This window comes from Mauremys mutica, chromosome 4 (assembly GCF_020497125.1).
Source record: "Mauremys mutica isolate MM-2020 ecotype Southern chromosome 4, ASM2049712v1, whole genome shotgun sequence".
Lineage (NCBI taxonomy): Eukaryota > Metazoa > Chordata > Testudines > Geoemydidae > Mauremys > Mauremys mutica.
The window spans coordinates 155,923,669-155,949,029 of record NC_059075.1 but is presented as its reverse complement, the minus strand read 5'-3'; the positions used below and the strand labels follow the sequence as shown (position 1 = coordinate 155,949,029).

The window sequence follows — 25,361 nt, the reverse complement described above, 5'->3', positions numbered from 1 at the left end:
GCTGAGCCGGTGATAACTGGGGGGTCAGCGCCCCATGAGACACTTCTGCACCCGGGGGCACCAGGCCCAGCTCCCTTGCCAGGCTCCTCGCGGATCCGTCCCGGTGCCAGCGGCTCTGTGACCTTCTGGGCTTCACCCCCGGCTCCTCACCCGGCTCGCGTGAGTCCCGCGGGCGGGGGGTCCCCCCTCCCAGGGCGCAGGCGCCTCCAGCATCCCCCCGGCTCGGTCCCTGCGGCCCCCAGCGTCCCCCCGGCCACGGCTCCGGGGGCAGGGCCCGGCTCGGTCCCTGCGGCCCCCAGCGTCCCCCCGGCCACGGCTCCGGGGGCAGGGCCCGGCTCGGTCCCTGCGTACCCCCGGCCACGGCTCCGGGGGCAGGGCCCGGCTCGGTCCCTGCGGCCCCCCAGCCACGGCTCCGGGGGCAGGGCCCGACTCGGTCCCAGCGGCCCCCCGGCCACGGCTCCGGGGGCAGGGCCCGGCTCGGTCCCTCCGGCCCCCAGCGGCCCCCCGGCCACGGCTCCGGGGGCAGGGCCCGGCTCGGTCCCTGCGGCCCCCAGCGGCCCCCCGGCCATGGCTCCGGGGGCTGGGGGGCGCTTGGGGACCCTCCCAGCGGCACCCGAGGGCTGCACCGTCCCAGACCCGCCCGGCCTCTCCCTGAGCCGGATCCTGCCCCGCTCCCGGGGGCTCCCCCTGCAGCCAGAGCGGGTCCTGGATCCGTCCCTGCGGCCGCTCTCTGCCGCCGGCTGCCTGGCTCTAGCGTCACCGCTCGACGGCTGGGACGGGGCAGCCGGGAGCTGGTGCCAGGCTGGGGAACGAGCCCCTCTCGGCCCCGGGCATCCGCCTGAGCAGGGGTGGGGCCAGCCCCCACCCGGGGGAGAAACCGCCGGGGGTCACCTGTGGGGGGCTGGCTGGGGTGGGCTGGGGGGGAGATCTGGGGGCTCAGCCTGTCGCCGGCTCCACACAGGATGATGATGCTGCAAATCCTCGGCGTGACCCTCCTGCTGCTGGGAGCCTCGGCCGGGGAGAAGGAGCGTGAGTAGAACCAACCCCCAGCTCTGCCGGCGCCCCTCACCCCCGACCCGCAGCCCCCCGGCCCCCCAGCTCTGCCGGCGCCCCTCACCCCCGACCCGCAGCCCCCCGGCCCCCCAGCTCTGCCGGCGCCCCTCACCCCCGACCCGCAGCCCCCCGGCCCCCCAGCTCCGCCGGCGCCCCTCACTCCCGACCCGCAGCACCCCTGCCCCCCCGCTCCCCGGGCGCCCCTCACTCCCGACCCGCAGCCCCCGGCCCCCCTGCTACGCCGGCGGCCCACACCCCGGTACCAGAGCCCCCCCGGCCCCCCAGCTCTGCCGGCGCCCCTCCCTCCCGACCCGCAGCCCCCCGGCCCCCCATCCCTGCCGGCGCCCCTCTCTCCCGTCCCGCTTCCCCCCGGCCCCCCCAGCTCTGCCGGTGCCCCTCACCCCTGATCCACAGCCCCCCCGGCCCCCCAGCTCTGCCGGTGCCCCTCACCCCTGATCCACAGCCCCCCCGGCCCCCCAGCTCTGCCGGTGCCCCTCACCCCTGATCCACAGCCCCCCCGGCCCCCCAGCTCTGCCGGTGCCCCTCACTCCCAACCCGCAGCCCCCGGCCCTCCAGCTCTGCCGGTGCCCCTCACCCCCGAACCGCAGCCCCCCGGCCCCCCAGCTCTGCCGGTGTCCCTCACCCCTGATCCACAGCCCCCCCGGCCCCCCAGCTCTGCCGGTGCCCCTCACCCCCGACCCGCAGCTCCCCGGCCCCCCAGCTCTGCCGGCGCCCCTCACTCCCGTCCCTCAGCCCCCCGGCCCCCCCAGCTCTGCCGGTGCCCCTCACCCCTGACCCACAGCCCCCCCGGCCCCCCAGCTCTGCCGGTGCCCCTCACTCCCGACCCGGAGCCCCCCGGCCCCCCTGCTCTGCCGGTGCCCCTCACCCCTGACCCGCAGCCCCCCGGCCCCCCAGCTCTGCCGGTGCCCCTCACTCCCGACTCCGCAGCCCCCCGGCCCCCCAGCTCTGCCGGTGCCCCTCACCCCTGACCCGCAGCCCCCCGGCCCCCCCTGCCCTGCCTGCGCCCCTCACTCCCGACCCGCAGCCCCCCGGCCCCCCCAGCTCTGCTGGTGCCCCTCACTCCCGACCCGCAGCCCCCGGCCCTCCCAGCTCTGCCGGTGCCCCTCACCCCCGATGTGCACCCCCCTGCACCCCCCAGCTCTGCCGGTGCCCCTCACTCCCGACCCGCAGCCCCTGCCAGCCCAGCCCAGCCCCCCACAGCTCTGCCGGTGCCCCTCACTCCCGACCCGCAGCCCCTCCCGATTCAGTGTATGACTCTGGCTCTGATCCAGTTTCACTCCCTCGTTGCAGGCCAGCGCCGACACTCGTATTCCGGGGAGTACGGCTCGGGCTCGGGGACCCCGTTTTCCTACTCGGGGCCGGACCGATGGGGCCCCATCACGGCTCTCCGGATCTGGGAGCATTGCAACAGCTACATCAGCGGGTGCGTGGCGGGGGGGCATGGCTGTGGGTTTGGGGGGGCAGTGGGGGCGGGAGGGACTGGGGGGAGGGTCGGTGGGTTTGGGGGGCAGTGGGGGCGGGAGGGACTGGGGGGAGGGTCGGTGGATTTGGTGGGCAGTGAGGGGAGAGGGGGATGGGGGAGGGTCGGTGGGTTTGGGGGGAAGGGAGGGCGGGAGGGACTGGTGGGAGGGTCGGTAGGTTTGGGTGGCAGTTGGGGGAGAGGGGGATGGGGAGGGTCGGTGGATTTGGGGGGCAGTGAGGGGCGGGAGGGACTGGGGGGAGGGTCGGTGGGTTTGGGGGGCAGTGGGGGCAGGAGGGAGTGGGGGGAGGGTTGGTGGGTTTGGGGGCAGTGAGGGCGGGAGGGACTGGGGGGAGGGTCAGTGGTTTTGGGGGGCAGCGAGGGGTGGGAGGGACTGGGGGGAGGGTTGGTGGGTTTGGGGGGCAGTGGGGGCGGGAGGGATTGGGGGAGGGTCGGTGGCTTTGGGGGGCTCTACCCAGATCTTGGGGGGCTGCTCTGACGCCTCCCCCCCCCCAGCATCCAGCTCCGGTTCGGGCACCGGTGGGGCGAGCCGTTCGGGGTGAAGACGGGGAAGGCGCTGGAGGTGACCCTGTTACCCCGCGAGCGGATCACGCAGATCTCGGGCAAACATTACACCTACGTCTACCAGCTCATCGTCTCCACCAACCACGGGCGCTGCTTCTTCTTCGGCCAGCCCTACGGCTACTCCTTCAACGCCGTCCCGCTGTCCCGCACCGAGTACCTGGCCTTCCTCACCGGCCACTACAGCGGGGCCAGCCTGACGGGCATCGCCATGCACTGGGCCGAGCCCCGGGGGCGGGAGCGGGGGCGAGCGCCAGCCCAGCCCAGTGGCGGGGAGTTCCCCAGGCCAAGGCAGCTTTTCTCTCTGCCCGGCTTCGCCTCCAGGCCAGAGAGCAGGAAGCCAGGTCATTATTAGAAGTAGCAGCTGATTAATTAGCACTGCAGGGAGAGGGGATTGGGGGAGGGTCGGTGGGTTTTGGGGGCAGCGAGGGGAGGGAGGGATGGGGGGAGGGTCGGTGGGTTTTGGGGGCAGCGAGGGGAGGGAGGGATGGGGGGGAGGGTCGGTGGGTTTGGGGGAGCAGCGAGGGGAGGGAGGGATACGGGGAGAGTCAGTGGGTTTGGGGAGCAGTGAGGGGAGGGAGGGTTTGGGGGAGGGTCGGTGGGTTTGGGAGGGAGGGATTGGGGGAGGGTCGGTGGGTTTGGGGGGCAGCGAACGGAGGGAGGGATTGGGGGAGGGTCGGTGGGTTTGGGGGAGCAGCGAACGGAGGGAGGGATTGGGGGAGGGTCGGTGGGTTTGGGGGGCAGCGAACGGAGGGAAGGATTCGGGGAGGGTCGGTGGGTTTGGGGGCAGCGAGGGGAGGGAGGGATTGGGGGAGGGTCGGTGGGTTTGGGGGGCAGCGAGGGGAGGGAGGGATTGGGGGAGGGTCGGTGGGTTTGGGGGGCAGCGAACGGAGGGAGGGATTGGGGGAGGGTCGGTGGGTTTGGGGGGCAGCGAACGGAGGGAGGGATTGGGGGAGGGTCGGTGGGTTTGGGAGGGAGGGATTGGGGGGAGGGTCGGTGGGTTTGGGGGGCAGCGAGGGGAGGGAGGGATGGGGGGAGGGTCGGTGGGTTTGGGAGGGAGGGATGGGGGGAGGGTCAGTGGGTTTGGGGGGCAGCGAGGGGAGGGGGGGTTACATGATCTCATGAAATTAAGCAGCAGCGAAATCAAGTGGCAGGCTGTTCCGCAGACTAACCCGACCTCTGTGCGTTCACCTGCTTGTACCCGCTCCTTCGGGCACGGTGGTACCGATGCTTTGCCATAATTAGTTGTCGATTAACTGCAGCCTGTTTGCGCTAACGAGGTGCTAATTAAAACCCTAACGCATGACACTGCTCTTGGAGTCTCAGGGGGTGTAGTTGGGGGCTGTTGATTCTGTCAGGAGGAGGAGGTGGGCGGTTAAAAATCCTGAAATGGGGCCGACAAACTTCTGAGCTGGCGGGGAATGTTCCCGAGAGTCGGGGGGACCCCGGGAGGGCTCAAGCGACGCCTCTTCGGGGGGATCCTGGAGGCCCCTTCAGCCCGACCGCGCCACGAGCCTGGGAAACGCCGGGGGCTCTTATTGGCCTCCAGGGTTCGGGCGCGGCTGGAGTAACAGGGTGTGACTCCGGATTGACCCCGGGGGAGCTGGGATCAGAACCCAGCCCTGGCCCCAGGCCATTGCTGTCAGGAGTGACTCCGGATTGACCCCGGGGGAGCTGGGATCAGAACCCAGGCCTGGCCCCAGGCCATTGCTGTCAGGAGTGACTCCGGATTGACCCCGGGGGAGCTGGGATCAGAACCCAGCCCTGGCCCCAGGCCATTGCTATCAGGAGTGACTCCGGATTGACCCCGGGGGAACTGGGATCAGAACCCAGCCCTGGCCCCAGGCCATTGCTGTCAGGAGTGACTCCGGATTGACCCCGGGGGAGCTGGGATCAGAACCCAGCCCTGGCCCCAGGCCATTGCTGTCAGGAGTGACTCTGGATTGACCCCGGGGGAGCTGGGCTCCTGCCCCCGTTGCAGGCAGGGGTGACTCCGGATTTAGCAGCAGCATCAAGCCCTTCCTCCTCCTCTCATGGGCCCAGGGCACAGCAGAGACACGGACACACAAGGCGGCTGATTTAAGGATCTGGGGTTATTCTGTGCTCAGAGCAGCTGGGGGAGGTGGGGCAGGACTCCTGGGTTCTCTCCCGGCTTGGGGTGAGGGTGGAGGCTAGTGAGTTAGAGCGAGGAGGGGGGACTGGGAGCCAGGACTCCTGGGTTCTCTCCCCAGCTCTGGGAGGGGAGTGGGGTCCTTCACCCTGGTGCAGCTCACACAGCAGTGTGGGTTTGTGTTGGAGGCGGGGGGGGGGGGGGGTTGTATCCCGTATGGTGCAGAGGAGACGGTGTGGGGTGAATCCCCCATGTGGGAAGGGGGCCGGGGGAGGCTTTTCCCCCATTACGGGTGCCGGGGGGGCAAGTGTCCGAAAGGCACAACCAAGAGAGAGTTTGTGCTGCTGATTCATTGACACCAGCTCTGTCGGGACAGAACTGTCAGGGGGAGGGGGGTTAATATTTGGGGGGGCTGGGGACCCCCAGCAAGGGGGAAGATTGGGGGATCCAGCTGATCCGGCCCCACGGCGCCCCCTGCCTGCTCCCTGCAGCCGGGTGGGAGCCGACGCCCCCTAGAGGGGACAGGCCCCTGCCCCATTCCCTGCCCCCTGAGCCAGCCAGTCCCCGCCGTGGGGCTGGGTGGGAGCTGGTGCCCCCTAGTGGGGAAATACATTTATATTTGCTTATATATACAAATATCTAGGGTGACCAGCTGTCCCAGGTGTATAGGGCAGCCCCCGTGTTTGGGGCTTTGGCTTAGATAGGACCCCGTCTCCCCGCCCCCCGTCCCGATGTTTCACACGTGGCCCCCGGTCCCCCCGCGGCGTCTCTGCACTCACACGAACCCAGGCGAAAACCGTCGCCACCGGTCACTGAACCGGCCGGCCGGGCGCAGGGACCGAACGCCTCCGCGTTGGCTTTGAGGGAGTCGCCTTTGTAGATTTTGACACGGGACCGGGAGCGGCTGTAACGCGCCAACGCTGCGAATCGCTGCAGCTGCGGCCAGGGAATCGGTGTCTCCCCCCCGGCCCCCCAGGCAGCGGCGAACAAGGAAATTGACCCCAATACACCTTGATAGACACGACCCTCGGCCCGGCATCCTGCCCGGCCTGGCTGTGTCACCGTGCGGCCCCTCGGGCCATGACGCGGCTCCCTGGGAATCGGGGAGAGGGAGTCCCACAAAACAGTCCAGCCCCAAAAGAGTGACTGGGTTGGGGGAGGGAGATTAGGGTGCAGGACGCCTGGGTCCCACCTCACGTTGGCACCCAGGGGGGCGGAGATGGGGTGCAGGACGCCTGGGTCCCACTTCACGTTGGCACTCAGGGTGGGTGGAGTTTGGGGTGCAGGACGCCTGGGTCCCACCTCACTTTGGCACCCTGGGGGGGAGGGAGATTAGGGGTTCAAGACGCCTGAGTCTCACTGCACGTTGGCATCTGGGGGGAAGGAGTTAGGGGTGCAGGATGCCTGGGTCCCACCTTACATTGGCACCCTGGGAGGAGGCGGAGTTAGGGGTGCAAGAGACCAGGGGGAGCTGAGATCAGAATCCGGCCCTGACCCCATTGACACTGGGGCCGGATTTCGATCTCAGCTCCCTTGGAATAAATCCCGAATTCTCACACGCGACTCCGGCCCTCACACAACCCGGCAGGCAAATAAACAGAACGTTTAAAAAAAATCTCTTGGTTGGTAACCAGATTGCAGGATTTTCGGCCAAATCTCCGGCCTTTCAGGGCCGGGACCAGTGACTGTTCGGCCCTCAGGAAGCCAGGCTGGGGCGGGTGACGGCTCCGTGTGTGCCCAGGGCAGTGCCCAGGTGATTTGCCAGCCGACGGGGGATTGTGTTTGTTTGGTTGTTATCTATTAACCCAGCGTCCTCACCTCCTGGCTCTGAGAAGCGGCTCCCGGCTGCCAGCTGTGGCTCAGCTCGTTCGGCTCGGCCAGGCCCCTCGGTGCCCCACTTCCTTCGGGGGCGGAGAACACAAGGCAAAGGCGGCTTTGTTTCGGGCTGACCCCTGCAGGGGGCGCCCTCCCCCCGTGAGACAGGCGTGTCCTGCCTCAGTTTACCATCCAGACTGCGCTTTGCCCCTCTCCTCCACCACGGGGTCGCCTCACCCGCCTGGGACACGGAGCTCGTCCCGCTCCGCGGGGAAATCCACCTTGCTTTGGGCTTGCCGAGGCCGGAGGAGCGACTGGGTTTGTCTGGGGCTCAGAGAGCCCCGGGGAAACACCGAGTTGTCGGGTCGCAGCCGCAGCAAAGCGACGGTTGTTGTGTCTGGGTTGTAGACGCCGCTCAGGGGCGTCTGATTTCCTCACATCGCAGCCACAACCCGGCAACGGCAGCGTCTGGGTCGCAGACACACAAGGGGATTCTGGCTCTGGCTGGCTGCAAAGCCGATTGCGCCAAACGCCAAGAATAGAAAAGAGGAAGTTGAGATCAGAATGCAGCCCTCACCCCACTGCAGTCAGGGAGTGACTCCGGATTCAGCCCCCGGGGACCTGAGATCAGAATCCAGCCCTCACCCCACTGCAGTCAGGGAGTGACTCCGGATTCAGCCCCCGGGGACCTGAGATCAGAATCCAGCCCTCACCGCACTGCAGTCAGGGAGTGACTCCGGATTCAGCCCCCGGGGACCTGAGATCAGAATCCAGCCCTCACCCCACTGCAATCAGGGAGTGACTCCGGATTGACCCCCCGGGGACCTGAGATCAGAATCCAGACCTCACCACCCTGCAGTCAGGGAGTGACTCCAGATTGACCCCCAGGGGACCTGAGATCAGAATCCAGCCCTCACCCCACTGCAGTCAGGGAGTGACTCCGGATTCAGCCTCCGGGGACCTGAGATCAGAATCCAGCCCTCACCGCCCTGCAGTCAGGGAGTGACTCCGGATTGACCCCCAGGGGACCTGAGAACAGAATCCAGCCCTCACCCCACTGCAATCAGGGAGTGACTCCGGATTGACCCCCTGGGGACCTGAGATCAGAATCCAGCCCTGAACCCATTTACACTGGGGCCGGATTTCAATCTCAGATCCCCTGGAGTAAATCCTGAACTCTCACAGGTGACTCCGGCCCTCACACAACCCGCCAGGCAAACAAATCACAGGTAAGGATCCCAGGCTGGGGCGGTTCGAGTTTCCACCCAGCAGATACATAGAGCGTATTTGTCTTTGTCTCTCTCTTAATCCAACTTTCTCGCCTCCTTGTTCCTATGTAACCACCCCCAGCTGCCGGAGCCTCCCTCCTCCCACCCACTCGCAGGCTAAGGACGTTGAGTGGGGGGTCTCCAGATGGCTTCCTCGGGTGGCAAAAATCCCACAGGGAAAACCTCCTTGTGTTTGGGTTGCCAAGAGCATTGAGGAAATCTATTTTCTTTGAGTCATGGAGTTAGCTCTGATCCACCAGCCCCCACTGCCGTCCCAGAGCTGGGGAGAGAACCCAGGAGTCCTGGCTCCCAGTCCCCCTGCTCTAACCCCCACTCCCCTCCCAGAGCTGGGGAGAGAACCCAGGAGTCCTGGCTCCCAGCACCCCCCACTCTAACCACTAGCCCCCACTCCCCTCCCAGAGCCGGGAGAGAACCCAGGAGTCCTGGCGCCCAGCCTCCCTGCTCTAACCACTAGACCCCACTCCCCTCCCAGAGCCGGGGAGAGAACCCAGGAGTCCTGGCTCCCAGCACCCCCCCACTCTAACCACTAGCCCCGACTCCCCTCCCAGAGCCGGGGAGAGAACGCAAGAATCATGATTCAACTTTCCGGTGAACACGCGACACCTGCGCGTGGGCACGACTCACCGACCCAAGGGGCCGTCGCAATGAACGGCCGAGCCGCGGAGGCCGTGGGTGGAGTCGTACGTGTCCAGCGCCCGAGATCAGCCCAAAGAAATCGCGGCGAGAGACGGGCTGGCTGAGTTCGGACAAACCGGAGCATCTTGCAATGTACAAGGAGCTGGATTCTTCCCCCCAGAGAGGCCCGGATTTGCCGCTGGATTCTGGTGCTGCTGCGCTCAGCCCCTCACCGATTTCAAAGTCTAAATCCTATTTTCTAATGGGACTTTGGCACTTCGGAGCCAGCGCCAGGCCTGAGGGGAAGTGACCCGCGGGTTTAAAGGGAGTTTGGCGAGGAGCACGAGCAGCGGGCCCGGACCGCGTGGGCCCCCCCAGGCTGAGATGATGCGAAAGAAAAGGGTCATTTTGGTGCCGCTTGCAGCGCCCCGCGGAGCGCCGGCGTTCGCTGCGTTAGCGTTAGGATCGCGGTGCTGGAAAGCTGCAGCGTCGGCCGAGGGGCAGTGGGGAATGGGCCTGAGACGCCGGATCCCGGCGCTGGGCAGAAATACGGCAAAATAGGCTAAGAACTCGACCGGGGGAAAGCGGCGGGACCAAGAAAACAGGGTCCCGGCGGATCCAGCCTTGGCGACGGGCCGGGAACCAGCCCTGACGGCTCTTCTGGCGTCTCCGGAGCCAAGGGTTTGAGAGGGTTGTTTGTGGGAGCTTTTTCCTTCCCCGCTCTGCAGTCCGGCCGTTACGGGAGGCACCTCGCCCGGCGCTGGGACGCGGCGCCTCCGGGGGGCCGGGCACACGGGGACCCCTCGCCCGGCGCTGGGACGCGGCGCCTCCGGGGGGCCGGGCACACGGGGACCCCTCGCCCGGCGCTGGGACGCGGCGCCTCCGGGGGGCCGGGCACACGGGGACCCCTCGCCCGGCGCGGGGAGGCGGCCCCTCCGGGGGGCTGGGCACACGGGGACCCCTCGCCCGGCGCTGGGACGCGGCCCCTCCGGGGGGCCGGGCACACGGGGACCCCTCGCCCGGCGCTGGGACGCGGCCCCTCCAGGGGGCCGGGCACACGGGGACCCCTCGCCCGGCGCTGGGACGCGGCCCCTCTCGGGGGGCCGGGCACACAGGGACCCCTCGCCCGGCGCTGGGACGCGGCCCCTCCGGGGGGCCGGGCACACGGGGACCCCTCGCCCGGCGCTGGGACGCGGCCCCTCCGGGGGGCCGGGCACACGGGGACCCCTCGCCCGGCGCTGGGACGCGGCCCCTCCGGGGGGCCGGGCACACGGGGACCCCTCGCCCGGCGCTGGGACGCGGCCCCTCCGGGTGGCTGGGTACCCGGGGACCCCTCGCCCGGCGCTGGGACGCGGCCCCTCCGGGGAGCTGGGTACCCGGGGACCCCTCGCCCGGCGCTGGGACACGGCCCCTCCGGGGTGGGACATGTGAGGCTCCCTGGGGTGGTGGACAGTGTCCAGGATTGGGAGCCGGATCCAGGTGTCCGGGACAGCTCCCTGCAGGGCCCCTGGAGACTGGGACGGGGAGTGGGACCCAGGGGAGGGAAGGGAGGGGAAATTGGACCCAGGCATCCAGGATGGTGGGGAGGGGAGGGAAGGGATGGGGAACGGGACCTAGGCGTCCGGGAGGGGGGTTGGAACCCAGGCGTCCGGGAGCGGGGTTGGGACCCAGGCGTCCGGGAGGGGGGTTGGGACCCAGGCGTCCGGGAGCGGGGTTGGGACCCAGGCGTCCGGGAGGGGGGTTGGGACCCCGGCGTCCAGGAGGGGGGTTGGGACCAGGCGTCCGGGAGGGGGGTTGGAACCCAGGTGTCGGGGAGCGGGGTTGGGACCCCGGCGTCCAGGAGGGGGGTTGGGACCCAGGCGTCCGGGAGGGGGGTTGGGACCCAGGCGTTCGGGAGGGGGGTTGGGAACCAGGCGTTCGGGAGGGGGGTTGGAACCCAGGCGTCCGGGAGGGGGGTTGGAACCCAGGTGTTCGGGAGGGGGGTTGGGAACCAGGCGTCCAGGAGGGGGGTTGGGACCCAGGCGTTCGGGAGGGGGGTTGGGAACCAGGCGTTCGGGAGGGGGGTTGGAACCCAGGCGTCCGGGAGGGGGGTTGGGACCCAGGCGTTCGGGAGGGGGGTTGGGAACCAGGCGTCCGGGAGGGGGGTTGGAACCCAGGTGTTCGGGAGGGGGGTTGGGACCCAGGCGTCCGGGAGGGGGGTTGGGACCAGGTGTCCGGGAGGGGGGTTGGGACCAAGGCGTTCGGGAGGGGGGTTGGGACCCAGGCGTCCGGGACGCCAGCCCGAGGCAGCGGGAGGGGGCGGGGGCTCCCTGGGGCCCCGCTGGCCGCGACGCGTCTCACACAGACCCGGGACGCAGGCTGGGTGCAGGTGAGCAGTTTATTGGCTCCCCGGCGGCGCGGCGCGGCCGGGCGGCTCCTCCCCAGACTCAGGCGCCGCAGGGCGCCGCCTTGGCGGGGGGGGCGCCCCAGTGGAAGCCGAGGGCGTAGAGGTAGGTGCCGGCCCGGCCGCTGACGGCCCTGAGCACGGAGCCCGGGGCCGCCGGCAGCGCCAGGAAGGTGCCCCCGCTCTGGTTCCCGAACAGGAAGGTGCGGCCCAGGCTGGTGGTGAAGGTCAGCGAGGTGACGACCCAGAAACTGTAACTGCCTTGAACCTGCACGACGCTCTCGCCCGGCTCCAGGTCCATCTGCACCAGCGTCCCCCAGGCCGCCCCGTTCACACTGCTCCAGGCGTTCCCGTAGCGAACCTGGATCCTGGGGAGACGGCAGGTGCCCCTCAGCCCCGACCCGCAGCCCCCTGGCCCCCCGCTCTGCCGGTGCCCCTCACTCCCGACCCGCAGCCCCTGCCAGCCCAGCTCTGCCCCCCCAGCTCTGCCGGTGCCCCTCAGCCCCGACCCGCAGCCCCTGCCAGCCCAGCCCAGCCCCCCCCAGCTCTGCCAGTGCCCCTCAGCCCCGACCCGCAGCCCCCTGGCCCCCCGCTCTGCCGGTGCCCCTCAGCCCCGCCCCGCAGCCCCTTCAAGCCCACCCCGCCCCCCCCCCGAGCTCTGCCGGTGCCCCTCAGCCCCGCCCCGCAGCCCCTGCCAGCCCAGCCCTGCCCCCCCATCTCTGCCGGTGCCCCTCACTCCCGACCCGCAGCCCCTGCCAGCCCAGCCCTGCCCCCACCCCAGCTCTGCCGGTGCCCCTCACTCCCGACCCGCAGCCCCCCACTGTCCCAGAGCTCACCCATGGAGGGTCAGGACGCCCGTCCAGATCTTCATTGCAGTGATGGGCCCGACAATCTCAAAATTGGTTTGGGAGAATTCGTCCCCCCCGGTGCCGCCATAGAGCCCGGAGAACGAGGCTGCTGCAGCTTGGTCCTGAGCTGCAGGAAGATAAATCAGACTTGAGATGCAGGGCGGGGGCTGGGCACACAGGGACCCCTCCCCCGGCACTGGGATGCAGCTGGCTCTGGGGAGCGAGGACCCCCACCCCCACTCTAAGCGTCTCCCATCCAAACGCAGCACAAGTCACGCCCTGATCGCACCTGTTCCCCCCACCCTGAGCTCCTACCTCTGCAGACGCTGGCGCCAGTCGCCACGAGGAGAAGGAACCGGAGCATCCTGGCTGGGGGTCTCGGCAGGACGTCTGAAACCAGACAGCGGGGAGGGAATTCGCCTGGGTTCCTTATTTTCAAACCGTTCGTTTCCTGCAAAGGCTCCTTTCCAGGCACCAGGAACTGGAAAATTCATACCAAATCCGTCTAACAACAGCTGAACCTGAGATGCAGCCAGCTCTGGGGTGGGGCCCTCTCGCCCGACGCTGGGATGCAGCCAGCTCTGGGGTGGGGCGCGAGGGACCCCCTCGCCTGACGCTGAGAAGCGGCCAGCTCTGGGGTGGAGCGCGAGGGACCCCCTCGCCCAACGCTGGGATGCAGCCAGCTCTGGGGTGGAGCGCGAGGGACCCCCCTCGCCCGACGCTGGGATGCAGCCGGCTCTGGGGTGGAGCGCGAGGGACCCCCTCGCCCGACGCTGAGATGCAGCCGGCTCTGGGGTGGAGCGCGAGGGACCCCCCTCGCCCGACGCTGGGATACAGCCGGCTCTGGGGTGGGGCGCAATGGACCCCCTCGCCCGACGCTGGGATGCAGCCCGCTCTGGGGTGGAGCGTGAGGGACCCCCTCGCCCGACGCTGAGATGCAGCCAGCTCTGGGGTGGAGCGCGAGGGACCCCCCTCGCCCGACGCTGGGATGCAGCCGGCTCTGGGGTGGGGCGTGAGGGACCCCCTCGCCCGACGCTGGGATGCAGCCAGCTCTGGGGTGGAGCGCGAGGGACCCCCCTCGCCCGACGCTGAGATGCAGCCAGCTCTGGGGTGGAGCGCGAGGGACCCCCCTCGCCTGACGCTGGGATGCAGCCGGCTCTGGGGTGGGGCGCGAGGGACCCCCTCGCCCGACGCTGAGATGCAGCCGGCTCTCGGGTGGAGCGCGAGGGACCCCCTCGCCCGACGCTGGGATGCAGCCGGCTCTGGGGTGGGGCGCGAGGGACCCCCTCGCCCGACGCTGGGATGCAGCCGGCTCTGGGGTGGGGCGCGAGGGACCCCCTCGCCCGACGCTGGGATGCAGCCGGCTCTGGGGTGGAGCGCGAGGGACCCCCCCTCGCCCGACGCTGGGATGCAGCCGGCTCTGGGGTGGAGCGCGAGGGACCCCCCCTCGCCCGACGCTGGGATGCAGCCGGCTCTGGGGTGGGGTGCGAGGGACCCCCTCGCCCGACGCTGAGATGCAGCCAGCTCTGGGGTGGGGTGCGAGGGACCCCCTCGCCCGACGCTGGGATGCAGCCGGCTCTGGGGTGGGGCGCGAGGGACCCCCTCGCCCGACGCTGAGATGCAGCCGGCTCTGGGGTGGGGCGCGAGGGACCTCCCTCACCCGACGCTGGGATGCAGCCGGGTCTGGGGTGGAGCGCGAGGGACCCCCTCGCCCAACGCTGAGATGCAGCCGGCTCTGGGGTGGGGCGCGAGGGACCCCCTCGCCCAACGCTGGGATGCAGCCGGCTCTGGGGTGGGGCGCGAGGGACCCCCTTGCCCGACGCTGAGATGCAGCCAGCTCTGGGGTGGAGCGTGAGGGACCCCCCTCGCCCGACGCTGAGATGCAGCCAGCTCTGGGGTGGGGCCCCCTCGCCCAACGCTGGGATGCAGCCGGCTCTGGGGTGGAGCGGCCGTTTGTAGAGCTCAGAGCAGGAACGCTCCAGCCATGGCACTTACCTTTCCTTGGGCCAGCCGCTGAAGCTGGAGACCTCAGTTCATGGCCTCCTTATATCGGGTTCCTGGAGGCGGTGCCACCCCCAGATTTACCCTGGCTGGTCCCAGCCCGGCCTCTGTGCCCCAGGGAGGGAGCTCGGGCGATAAGGGGCGTTGGTGCCACTCCTGTTTGAGTAGCCGATAGCTCCTGGAGAGAGGTCGCCAAAGGGCTCGCGGGTGGGCGGGAGGCGTTGGCTGCGGGTGCCTGGAGCCACCAACCCACCACATTCGCTGCCGCAAACGGCCCCGGCCTGTCGGTGGAACCAGAACCCGGAGCTTTTACGGCTGCGTCCCGAAGCAAACAGGCTTCGCCCCACGTTGGGGCCGATTCCCCTTCGGTTCTTCCTCTGGCCCGTGGCCCCGTGGGGTCTGGGCGCCGCCCGCAGCCTGCGGCGGGGTCTCCTGCCCGCTCCCCGGTGCGCATTGCAGGGGCTGTTTGCTGGGCGCCGTGTTCACGGTGGAGGAGGCGCGTCACAGAGAGGTGCCTGGTGCTTGGAGTGGACGGGCGGAGGCCTGGGACGGCCGTGAGGTCCACGGGGTCTGTGCCCAGAGAGCCCCTGTCCACCACGCGCAGGAAGCAGATGCTGCTGCTTGGTGTGTGCGCCCGGGACGCTGGGTTGTGTCTGACACCCGCCCCCCCCCACACTTCCTGGGGTGCGTCTGCAGCCCAGACCAAAGCCTCCAGCGTCTCTGTCTGCCACCAAACCAGCCGAGCGTCCCCGTGGTCCCGCCGCCCCCAGCACGAGATTCTCCTGGTCGGCTTTGCAGCCAGCCAGAGCCAGAATCCCCTTGTGTGTCTGCGACCCAGACGCTGCCGCTGCCGGGTTGTGGCTGCGATGTGAGGAAATCAGACGCCCCTGAGCGGCGTCTACGACCCAGACACAACAACCGTCGCTTTGCTGCGGCTGCGACCCGACAACTCGGTGTTTCCCCGGGGCTCTCTGAGCCCCAGACAAACCCAGTCGCTCCTCCGGCCTCGGCAAGCCCAAAGCAAGGTGGATTTCCCCGCGGAGCGGGGCGAGCTCCGTGTCCCAGGCGGGTGAGGCGACCCCGTGGTGGAGGAGAGGGGCAAAGCGCGGTCTGGATGGTAAACTGAGGCAGGACACGCCTGTCTCACGGGGGGAGGGCGCCCCCTGCAGGGGTCAGCCCGAAACAAAGCCGCCTTTGCCTTGTGTTCTCCGCCCCCCGAAGGAAGTGGGGCACCGAGGGGCCTGGCCGAGCCGAACGAGCTGAGCCACAGCTGGCAGCCGGGAGCCGTTTCTCCGAGCCAGGAGGTGAGGACGCTGGGTTAATAGATAACAACCAAACAAACACAATCCCCCGTCGGCTGGCAAATCACCTGGGCACTGCCCTGGGCACACACGGAGCCGTCACCCGCCCCAGCCTGGCTTCCTGAGGGCCGAACAGTCACTGGTCCCGGCCCCGAAAGGCCAGAGATTTGGCCGAAAATCCTGCGATCTGGTTACCAACCAAGAGATTTTTTTTAAACGTTCTGTTTATTTTCCTGCCGGGTTGTGTGAGGGCCGGAGCCACCTGAGAGAATTCGGGATTTACTCCAGGGGAGCTGAGATCGAAATCCAGCCTCAGTGTCAATGGGGTCAGGGCCGGATTCTGATCTCAGCTCCCACAAGGTCAATCCGGAGTCACGCCCTGACTGCCGTGGGGTGAGAGCCGGATTCTGATCTCAGCTGCCCCGGGGTCAATCCGGAGTCACGCCCTGACTGCCGTGGGGTGAGAGCCGGATTCTGATCTCAGCTGGCCCGGGGTCAATCCGGAGTCACGCCCTGACTGCCGTGGGGTGAGAGCCGGATTCTGATCTCAGCTCTCCCGAGGTCAATCCGGAGTCACGCCCTGACTGCCGTGGGGTGAGAGCCGGATTCTGATCTCAGCTCCCCCGGGGTCAATCCGGAGTCACGCCCTGACTGCCGTGGGGTGAGAGCTGGATTCTGATCTCAGCTCCCCCGGGGTCAATCCGGAGTCACGCCCTGACTGTCGTGGGGTGAGAGCTGGATTCTGATCTCAGCTGCCCCGGGGTCAATCCGGAGTCACGCCCTGACTGCCGTGGGGTGAGAGCCGGATTCTGATCTCAGCTGCCCCGGGGTCAATCTGGAGTCACGCCCTGACTGCCATGGGGTGAGAGCCGGATTCTGATCTCAGCTCCCCTTTCGCCTCGCGTTGCATTTGGCACAATGGCTTATCCCAACCCCAACAATAACCCTAATCTGTAATAATCACTTGTGCTGGCAGGGCGCAGGGTTGGGTTCTTGGCTGGCAGCTTTCCCGGGAAACTCTCCAGCTCCCGGGGAGATGTGTTAGAGCACGTGACGCGTGTATCACTACATATAAATACTCCCATGCAGATTAATTCTTCAGCCAGCTGGTCCCACTCAGGTATGTGCCGCTGCGTGTGAAAAACTCCTCTGTGATCCATTAACGGCTGGGCCGGCGGGGCCCTGCGCTCGACGTCCTGGCGTTTCTCCGCTCGTCTCTGCGGGGAGATAACTCGTGAACGCCGCTAGTATGAATTGTCGCAGTGCTAGTGCGTTGTCATAAGGCACCGGGCGTTAGTGATCGTTTTAGTGTGACGTTTCTCTCGTTACATGAGCAAACACTATTTTTATTACTTGTTCCTATTGTCCCTAAGCATCATGAGCTAGTATCGGATCCCTGCAGCACGGCTTTTATTTCTGACTCTATCGTTTTCTTTATTAAGATATTTTTATATACAAGTAACTTAACACAGAACTAAATGTATTTCCCCTCTAGGGGGCGCCGGCTCCGATCCGGCCCCGGGGCAGGGCCTGGCTGGCTCAGGGGTGGGGCCTGGGACCTGGGGTCCCCCGTCTGCCACTTGTATCCCGTACCCAGGATGCTGCCGCTGCAAAGCCGGGTCGTGACCCTCGGCCTCCTGGCTAATTCGGTCCCAGAAATTGCAGGTGAGTAAAACAACCCCCCCCCCCGCTCTGCCGGTGCCCCTCACTCCCGACTCGCAGCCCCTGCTAGCCCAGCCCTGGACTCCCCCCCCCAGCTCTGCCAGTGCCCCTCACTCCCGACTCGCAGCCCCTGTTAGCCCAGCCCTGGACTCCCCCCCGCCCCCCCGCTCTGCCGGTGCCCCTCACTTCCGACCCGCAGCCCCTGCTAGCCCAGCCCTGGATTCCCCCCCCCCCCCGCTCTGCCGGTGCCCCTCACTCCCGACTCGCAGCCCCTGCTAGCCCAGCCCTGGACTCCCCCCCCCCCGCTCTGCCGGTGCCCCTCACTCCCGACTCGCAGCGCCTGCTAGCCCAGCCCTGGACTCCCCCCGCCCCCCCGCTCTGCCGGTGCCCCTCACTCCCGACCCGCAGCCCCCCACTCTCACCCGGGGAGGGGGAGGGCCCCTGCCCAGACTTCCACCAACAATCGCGACCGAAGCTGCCCCCCATGAGCCCTGAGAGGGAGGCTGTAATGGAGTGGACATAAACCAGCCATGAGCTGCAGCTGCCTCTGGGGTGGAGCAGCTGTTTCGACAGGTGCTAAGTCTCACCCTAAATGTCACCGGCAGGAGGGAGACTGGAGCAAGGGAACCGCTCTGGCCCCCAGAGCGAACAATGGGACTGACGCGCTGAAGATACAGGTGTCAGCTGAAGTCCTTCTTCTGTCGCTTTCCGCCTGTGCATTCCCACGCTGGAGGCGGTGCCACCCCCAGATTTGCCCTGGCTGGTCCCAGCCCGGCCTCTGTGCCCCAGGGAGGGAGCTCGGCCGATAAGGGGCGTTGGTGCCACTCCTGTTTGAGTAGCCGATAGCTCCTGGAGTGAGGTCGCCGAAGGGCTCGCGGGTGGGTGGGAGGCGTTGGCTGCGGGTGCCTGGAGCCACCAACCCACCACATTCGCTGCCGCAAACGGCCCCGGCCTGTCGGTGGAACCAGAACCCGGAGCTTTTACGGCTGCGTCCCGAAGCAAACAGACTTCGCCCCACGTTGGGGCCGATTCCCCTTCGGTTCTTCCTCTGGCCCGCGGCCCCGTGGGGTCTGGGCGCCGCCCGCGGCCTGCGGCGGGGCCTCCTGCCCGCTCCCCGGTGTGCATTGCAGGGCCTTGCTTTGGTGGGGTCTCTCTGCTGTGAAGACATGTCACAGGAAGGCGTCTGGTGCTTGAAGTGCACGCTCCTGAGTTCCAGGGGAGTTTATCCACCAGTGTCAGACCAGATGCCGAGAACGTGTCTTGGGTACGACCTGGACACAACAGACGACGCCGGGTTGTGTCCACGGCCCAGACAAAACACACTTTCCTGGCTGGTTTTTTTCAATCCTCAAACCCTCAAACAAAGAAACTTTTCCCCGTGTCCCCCACACCCGAAACAAAAGAGAATTTCGTTGATGGTCTTTGCAGCCCTTTGTGTTGTCTGAGACCCAGAATATCAAACGCTGCTTTGTTGCGGGTGTGACACACACAGAACAGTTGGGAGAGAGATCTGATGGGAGCTGTTGGGAGAAAACTGGCTGGAGCTGGGGAACCCAGCGTTAGAATTACAGGGCAATCACATGACCCTAAATAAAAGGATGGGAATTCATGTCAGTCAACACGGGTTTGTGGAAAATAGATCCTGTCAAACGAACTCGATCTCTTTTTGCGATGAGCTTACAAGTCTGGTTGATAAAGGGAATAGGGTGGACGTACTAGCTTAGACGTCTGTAGGGTGTTTGGTACCACACAACATTTTGATGAAAAAACGTAGACAATATAAAATTAACACGGCACGCACTGAATGGATTCAAAACTGGCTAACTGATAGATCTCGAAATGTAACTGTAAGCGGGGAATCGTCAGCAAGCGGAGGGGTTCCCAGCGGGGTCCCTCAGCGATTGGTTCTTGGCCCTCTGCTATTGAACATCTTTATCAGTGAGCTGGGAGAAAACACGAAATCGTCCCTGACAGACAAATGTCAGGGAGTAGCCGTGTTAGCTGGTTGGGCATAAGCTTTCAGAAACACTAGCCCAGGAACCAATCCCCGCAGCAAACCTCGTTGCCTGCTCTGTCCCTGTAGCTACTCTGGCGACAGCATCCGGGGCTCGTTCACCTGCACATCTACCAATGGGATCTATGCCACCACGTGCCAGCAGGGCCCCTCTGCCGTGTCCACGGGCCGAACCAGACAGTCTCTACGGAGAAGAATAAATGACACAAATCAGAAGGGGTGTGGGGGTGATGCGCTGGGAACAGGAGCCCTGAGGTAATGGCAGCAGACGAGGAGTTGCAGGAAGCCTGGAGCGCAGGCCCGGAGACGTGCTGCGTTTGAACCTGGTTTGCTTTGGGGTGTCTGAGACGCCCAGGCGGGACTCGGGGGCCCTGCATCGGGGCCGGGGGCGGCCGCTTTCAAACCCATCGCGGGGTGTTTTCCTGAGCCTCGACTCACCCCGCGGGATTTGGGGAACGAATCAGCGATGCCCGGCAGCAGGGCGGGAACAGGGCTCGGAGAGGGACCATCTCCCTTTGCCAGCCGGTGAGGCGACTGCCCTGTGGCGGAGAAGAGGAGAAATGGTAAACTGAGGCAGGCTCCGCCTATTGCCCTGCGGGAGGGCGCCCCCTGCAGGGGTCAGCCCTGCCACATCGCCAAACCAAACAAACTTTCCCCTGGCTTCTCTGCGACCCAAGGAAAATAGATTTTCCTCAGTGCTTTTGGGAACGCAAACACGGGCGATTTCCCCGATGGGCATTTGCAAGCCAAGGACGCCAGTCTGGACCAAACATCGCAGCGCCGGGCTAACGCAGGCGACCCCGCGATGGCCTTCGCTGGCTCGGGGAGGTTTGAAGTCCACCTCCCGCCCTGGCTGATTGCAGGTGGCAGCTGAGAGCTGCTTCTTAGAACAAGAAGGTGAGAAAGTTGGATTACGAAACAGCGAAAGTCAAACGCAATCCACGTGTCTGCTGGCAAATGACCCAGGAACTGCCCGGGACACACGAGGAACATTAATCGCCTCGCTGGGGGCTCCTGGAGAAATCACAGGCCTGGGCACCGAAGAGGCCTGGGATTTGCTTGCTTGGTCACGAGGGTTTTTTTAAAAAAACAATGGGGAGTCCGGTGGCACCTGAAAGACTAACAGATTTCTGTGGGCAGAAGCTTTCGTGGGCAAACCCCCACTTTAACGTAAACATCCCTGTTTGCCTTCTGGGCGGCGTGAGCGTTCGGGTCCCCGGAAGAGTTCAGACTTTGCCCTGGGGGAACTGGGAGCAGGATCTGTCAATGGAGTTGGGGTGCATTGGGATCTGCCTCCCCCGGGCTCAATCCGGAGTCCCCCCTCCGCCCCCAAGGGCTCAGGCTGGGACTCAGCTCCCCCCGGCTGCTCGCTGACGCGCTGCGCTGCTATTGCGGGACATCCCTGGGCTCGGCAAACCTGCGGGGTGGGGATTTGTTATCTTTGGCTGGGGATTTCCTGGGCACGACTCCAGGCCCCCGGGAGATGCGCCCGATGACGTGACACCCAGCGCGCTCCAGGCACCTATATAGACGGTGCAGGAGGATTCACCGGCCAGCCAGTTCCACACCCAGAGAGACCCAGAACCAGGTAGGGGCGGCTCGGCTTTCTTTGACACGCTGGCTGGCTCAGGGGGGCAGGGAATGGGGCAGGGGCCTGTCCCCTGCGGGGGGCGCTGGCTCCCCCCCGGCCCCAGGGCAGGGCCTGGCTGGCTCAGGGGGTGGGGAATGGGGCTGGGGCCTGTCCCCTCCAGGGGACGCTGGCTCCCCCCGGCCCCAGGGCAGGGCCTGGCTGGCTCAGGGGGTGGGGAATGGGGCTGGGGCCTGTCCCCTGCGGGGGGTGGGGGCTCCGATCCGGTCCCAGGGCAGGGCCTGGCTGGCTCAGGGGGGCAGGGAATGGGGCAGGGGCCTGTCCCCTGCGGGGGGTGGGGGCTCCGATCCGGTCCCAGGGCAGGGCCTGGCTGGCTCAGGGGGGCAGGGAATGGGGCAGGGGCCTATCCGCTGTGGGGGGTGGGGGCTCCGATCCGGCTCCAGGGCAGGGCCTGGCTGGCTCAGGGGGTGGGGAATGGGGCGGGGGTTTCCCAGCCTGTCACATGTGTCCCGTACAGGATGCTGCTGCTGCTGCAAACCGTCCTCTGGACTTTTGTCCTTCTGGCAAATTCGGTCTCGGAAACTGCAGGTGAGTAGAACAAACACACAGCCCCACTGGTGCCCCTCACTCCCGACCCGCAGCCCCTGCCAGCCCAGCCCTGCCCCCCCCAGCCCTGCCGGTGCCCCTCACTCCCGACCCGCAGCCCCTGCCAGCCCAGCCCTGCCCCCCCCAGCTCTGCCGGTGCCCCTCACTCCCGACCCGCAGCCCCCTGCCAGCCCAGCCCTGCCCCCCCAGCTCTGCCGGTGCCCCTCACTCCCGACCCGCAGCCCCCCACTCACCCGCAGTATGAGCCGATCTCTGATCCCAGCTGCCCCAGTTCTATCCTCTCGTTCCCTCGTTCCAGCACAGGCCCGGTTCTCCTATTCCGGGGAGTACGGCTCGGCTGTGGGGACCTCGTTCTCTTACTCTGGAGACCACATCTGGGGGCCCATCACGGCCTTCCGGGTCTGGGAACACCCCAGCAGCTTCATCAAAGCGTAAGTCCGGGGGCGGGAGGCTCAGAGGGGGCTGGAGGAGTGGGGGGTAGATCCAGCATCGGGGGGTGGGAGGTCTGGGATTTGGGGAGCAGCGGGGGGACGGGGAGTCAGAGGCAGACACGAGGGTTGGAGGAACGGCAGGGGACTCAGTGGACAGGGAAAGGGAGGGGGATTTTGGGGTTCTACCCACATCTTGAGGGGTTGGGGGGCTGACTCAACCCTCTCATCTCCCCCCAGCCTCCAGTTCCAATTTGCTGGCACGTGGAGCAAGACGTACGGCTACGAGCAGGGCAACCATCACGAGGTGACCCTGTTCCCGGGCGAGGAAATCACGCAGATCTCCGGGAAACACTCCACCTACGTCTTCCAGCTCATCTTCTCCACCAACCACGGACGCACCTTCTTCTTCGGCCAGCCGGCCGGGGAGAGCTTCAACGCCGTCCCCCTGGAGCAGGGCAACGTCCTGGCCTTCGTCACCGGCCACCACAACGGGGTGGGCATCACGGGCATCGGGATGCACTGGGACCACTCCAGCTCGCTGGCGTTAAAACCCTATGCCCAGGTCCCAGAGGCGGGGAATCCCTCTGGCTAATGGAGCCCATCCAGCCCAGCAAAATCCCGCGGCGGGGCGTCCCCCTCGTTAACACCTCGGCCTGTGCCCGCTCCGCGTGGCACCGTGGAGCCAGTCGCTGGCTGTGATCAGTGGCTGATTAATTAGAGCCAGATTGCTTGATTTACGGACGTGCTCATTAAAACGATAAAGCCTCAATCTCTGCTCTGTTTTCATCCAGAACACGAGGTCTCTGGTTACATTTGGGTTTGGCCCGGGGGCTGTTTCTGCCTGGATCCCTCCCCCAGCGCAGGGATGTGGCCACCTCTCGGGCGGAGCACGGGGGCTGTTTAGCCAGGGACGCCCTGCACGGTGCTCAGATGCGGCCACCTCTGGGGCGGAGCGCGGGGGCTGTTTAGCCAGGGATGCCCTGCGCGGTGCTCAGATGCGGCCACCTCCGGGGCGGAGCGCGGGGGCTGTTTAGCCAGGGATGCCCTGCACGGTGCTCAGATGCGGCCACCTCCGGGGCGGAGCGCGGGGGCTGTTTATACCTGGGTGCTGAGCTCAATCTTTGTAAACCAAGCCAGGCCTGGGCGTCTGAACACGCTCAGCCCGTCCTCAGGGAACTGTCTCTAGGAGCCAGGTGCGAAATCTTCCCCTCAGGGGGTATTAAGGCCAATCCCCGCCCTGCGTCATGCGCAGCGATCTAGAAACAGGAACATTTCGCCCGGGGCCCGGCTCCTCCCCAGTGTCCAAGCCCAGCCTGGCCCGCCCGGTCTCGCGGACACAGGTGTATTGTCTGACACCGCCTGGAGGTCACTGGCCAGAGAACGGCTGGGACGGAGTGTGTGTGTGTGGGGGGTTTCTTGGGTTTTATTTCTGGGTTTCCCAGTGGGTGCATGCAGGGGGTGGGGGTGGGGCTCAGTGTCCCGGGTGTTACGGGTGTAACGAGGGGAGGGGAGAGGGAGTTTGTTGGGACACAGGACCGGAGAGGGACTCGGGACCCCGGCCCGGCCTGGAGGACGGAGACCCCAGCGACTGGTGACCCGGAGACCCAGCTCAGGAGTCGCAGCCGGTTCTGGCCAGTGGGGACAATGGGCTGCGGGGAGAGGACCCCGGTGACCTGACCAGCCGGTTCCAGCCAGAGGGGGCTGAGCGGGGAGGGGACCCAGGCGTCCTGGTTTACGACCCTGTGTCCCCGGAGAGCAGCGGGGAAAGTAACTTCCAGGACTAACCGGTGCTGCCGGAGTCCTGAGGGGGCGTGGCCTCACCTGGAAGGGGCGGGGCCTCACCTGGAAGGGGCGGGGCCTCTCAAGATTGAAAGGCCCTGGGGCACCAGCTGTGGCAGGGAGCTCCAGGGCCTTTAAATCAACCCGGAGCTCCCTGCTGCAGAGGTGGCTGGGAGCCCCCCGGGCTCAGGGGCAGATTAAAGGGCCCGGGGCTCCAGCCGCCGGAGGGACCCCGAGCTTTGCGGGGCGGGGGCAGGGATTTAAAGGGCCTGGGGCTCCGGCCGCCGGGGGAACCCGGAGCTTTGCGGGGTGGGGGCAGGGATTTAAAGGGCCCGGGGCTCCAGCCGCCGGAGGGACCCCGAGCTTTGCGGGGCGGGGGCAGGGATTTAAAGGGCCTGGGGCTCCGGCCGCCGGGGGAACCCGGAGCTTTGCGGGGCGGGGGCAGGGATTTAAAGGGCCTGGGGCTCCGGCCGCCGGGGGGACCCCGAGCTTTGCGGGGTGGGGGCAGGGATTTAAAGGGCCCGGGGCTCCGGCCGCCGGGGGGAACCGGAGCTTTGCGGGGTGGGGGCAGGGATTTAAAGGGCCCGGGGCTCCAGCCACCGGGGGGACCCTGAGCTTTGCGGGGCGGGGGCAGGGATTTAAAGGGCCCGGGGCTCCAGCCACCGGGGGGACCCCGAGCTTTGCGGGGCGGGGGCAGGGATTTAAAGGGCCCAGGGCTCCGGCCGCTGAGGGGAGTTCCAAGCCCTTTAAATCCCGGCCCCTGCCCGGCCGCCGGAGCCACGGCCGGGATTCAAAGGGCTCTGGGTGCTTGGATGGGGATCTGGGGATGGACAGGTGGGGTGGAGGGCAGGGATGGAGGGAGAGAGGAGGGCTGTCATAAACAGATAGTTAAGGGTTAAGGTCTGTTTTACCTGTAAAGGGTTAACATGCAGTACCTGGTGACCACCTGACCAGAGGACCAATCAGAGATAAGATTTTTTCAAATCTCTGTGGAGGGAAGCCTTTGTCTGTGTGAGAACTGTTTTTGGATCTAACAGAGGACAGTCATGTCTCCAAGTTCTCCTGGAGTAGTTTCTACTAATTAATAGTGAGTATTAATTAGAAAGGCGAATTAGTCTTATGATTTGATTTCTATATTGGCAATTGTGTGTTTGCTAAAGGAAATGCTTTATTCCTGTTTGCTGATATTGCTTTTACTGAGAAAAGGGGGAGAGGGGATTCTCTCCAGAGATTGATAAGGTTATACCCTATGAGTGTCCAGCTTGGGCTCATAGAGATTCTGTACTTTCTTTTTGTTCTCTTAATAAATTCTTTTCTATTAAGGACTTGTTGGTCTTTCCTTGGGTGGATTCTCAGGGAAAGGGGAGGGGGAGGTATCCCTCTGTAGTTAGATCCCGGTATCTCTCCTAGGAAAAGGGACGGGGGCGGGGGAGGAAGCAGGGGGAATGGTTTGTTTCTCCTGGGTGTGAGAACTCCATGGATTTGGGGCTCTTGGAATCCCCTAGGATTTGGGGGAAGGACTGTGTCTCAATTCACATTTCTTAATTGAGTGGTGGCAGCGAAAAGGAACCCCACCCTAAGGGTTAGGGTGGTGGCAGAATACCTGCGGGTCCCCATCTTTGAACCCACAAGCTCAAAGTGGGGGTGAGATCCCATAGGACATGGTGGCAGAATACATGCGGGTCCCCATCTTTGAACCCACAAGCTCAAAGTGGGGGTGAGATCCCATGACATGGTGGCAGCGGAGTTTCGAACCCATTGTTACAAGGAGTTTTTTTCAGCTGGGCTACGCTGAAGGGAGCTA

The 25,361-nt window shown here is 66.4% G+C and overlaps 3 protein-coding genes across 3 annotated transcripts; 2 read left to right on the top strand and 1 right to left on the bottom strand.

Annotated features, from left to right (window-relative positions):
- The first annotated feature begins 962 nt into the window (after nucleotides 1-962).
- LOC123369154 (zymogen granule membrane protein 16-like) lies at nucleotides 963-3,471 on the top strand. The gene is made up of 3 exons (XM_045014515.1): nucleotides 963-1,029; nucleotides 2,365-2,497; nucleotides 3,050-3,471. The coding sequence occupies exons 1-3, from the start codon at nucleotides 963-965 to the stop codon at nucleotides 3,468-3,470; spliced, it is 621 nt and encodes a 206-aa protein (XP_044870450.1). The 3' UTR covers nucleotide 3,471.
- Nucleotides 3,472-11,370: 7,899 nt separating this feature from the next.
- Nucleotides 11,371-12,539, bottom strand: LOC123369153 (zymogen granule membrane protein 16-like). The gene is made up of 3 exons (XM_045014514.1): nucleotides 12,491-12,539; nucleotides 12,164-12,302; nucleotides 11,371-11,695 (listed from the first exon to the last, which is right to left on the bottom strand). Exons 1-3 carry the CDS (start codon nucleotides 12,537-12,539, stop codon nucleotides 11,371-11,373), a joined length of 513 nt encoding a protein of 170 aa, XP_044870449.1.
- Nucleotides 12,540-21,259: 8,720 nt separating this feature from the next.
- LOC123369151 (zymogen granule membrane protein 16-like) lies at nucleotides 21,260-22,371 on the top strand. The gene is made up of 3 exons (XM_045014512.1): nucleotides 21,260-21,329; nucleotides 21,646-21,778; nucleotides 22,016-22,371. The coding sequence occupies exons 1-3, from the start codon at nucleotides 21,260-21,262 to the stop codon at nucleotides 22,368-22,370; spliced, it is 558 nt and encodes a 185-aa protein (XP_044870447.1). The 3' UTR covers nucleotide 22,371.
- The last annotated feature ends 2,990 nt before the right edge of the window (nucleotides 22,372-25,361 follow it).

Coding starts and splice junctions, on each gene's coding strand:
- LOC123369153 (XM_045014514.1), bottom strand. CDS start 12,539: ATGCTCCGGTTCCTTCTCCTCGTGGCGACTGGCGCCAGCGTCTGCAGA. Junction 12,303..12,490: donor TGGCGCCAGCGTCTGCAGAG/GTAGGAGCTCAG, acceptor ATCTTCCTGCAG/CTCAGGACCAAGCTGCAGCA. Junction 11,696..12,163: donor GGCGTCCTGACCCTCCATGG/GTGAGCTCTGGG, acceptor CCGTCTCCCCAG/GATCCAGGTTCGCTACGGGA.
- LOC123369151 (XM_045014512.1), top strand. CDS start 21,260: ATGCTGCTGCTGCTGCAAACCGTCCTCTGGACTTTTGTCCTTCTGGCA. Junction 21,330..21,645: donor TTCGGTCTCGGAAACTGCAG/GTGAGTAGAACA, acceptor CCCTCGTTCCAG/CACAGGCCCGGTTCTCCTAT. Junction 21,779..22,015: donor CCCAGCAGCTTCATCAAAGC/GTAAGTCCGGGG, acceptor ATCTCCCCCCAG/CCTCCAGTTCCAATTTGCTG.
- LOC123369154 (XM_045014515.1), top strand. CDS start 963: ATGATGATGCTGCAAATCCTCGGCGTGACCCTCCTGCTGCTGGGAGCC. Junction 1,030..2,364: donor CTCGGCCGGGGAGAAGGAGC/GTGAGTAGAACC, acceptor CCCTCGTTGCAG/GCCAGCGCCGACACTCGTAT. Junction 2,498..3,049: donor TGCAACAGCTACATCAGCGG/GTGCGTGGCGGG, acceptor CCCCCCCCCCAG/CATCCAGCTCCGGTTCGGGC.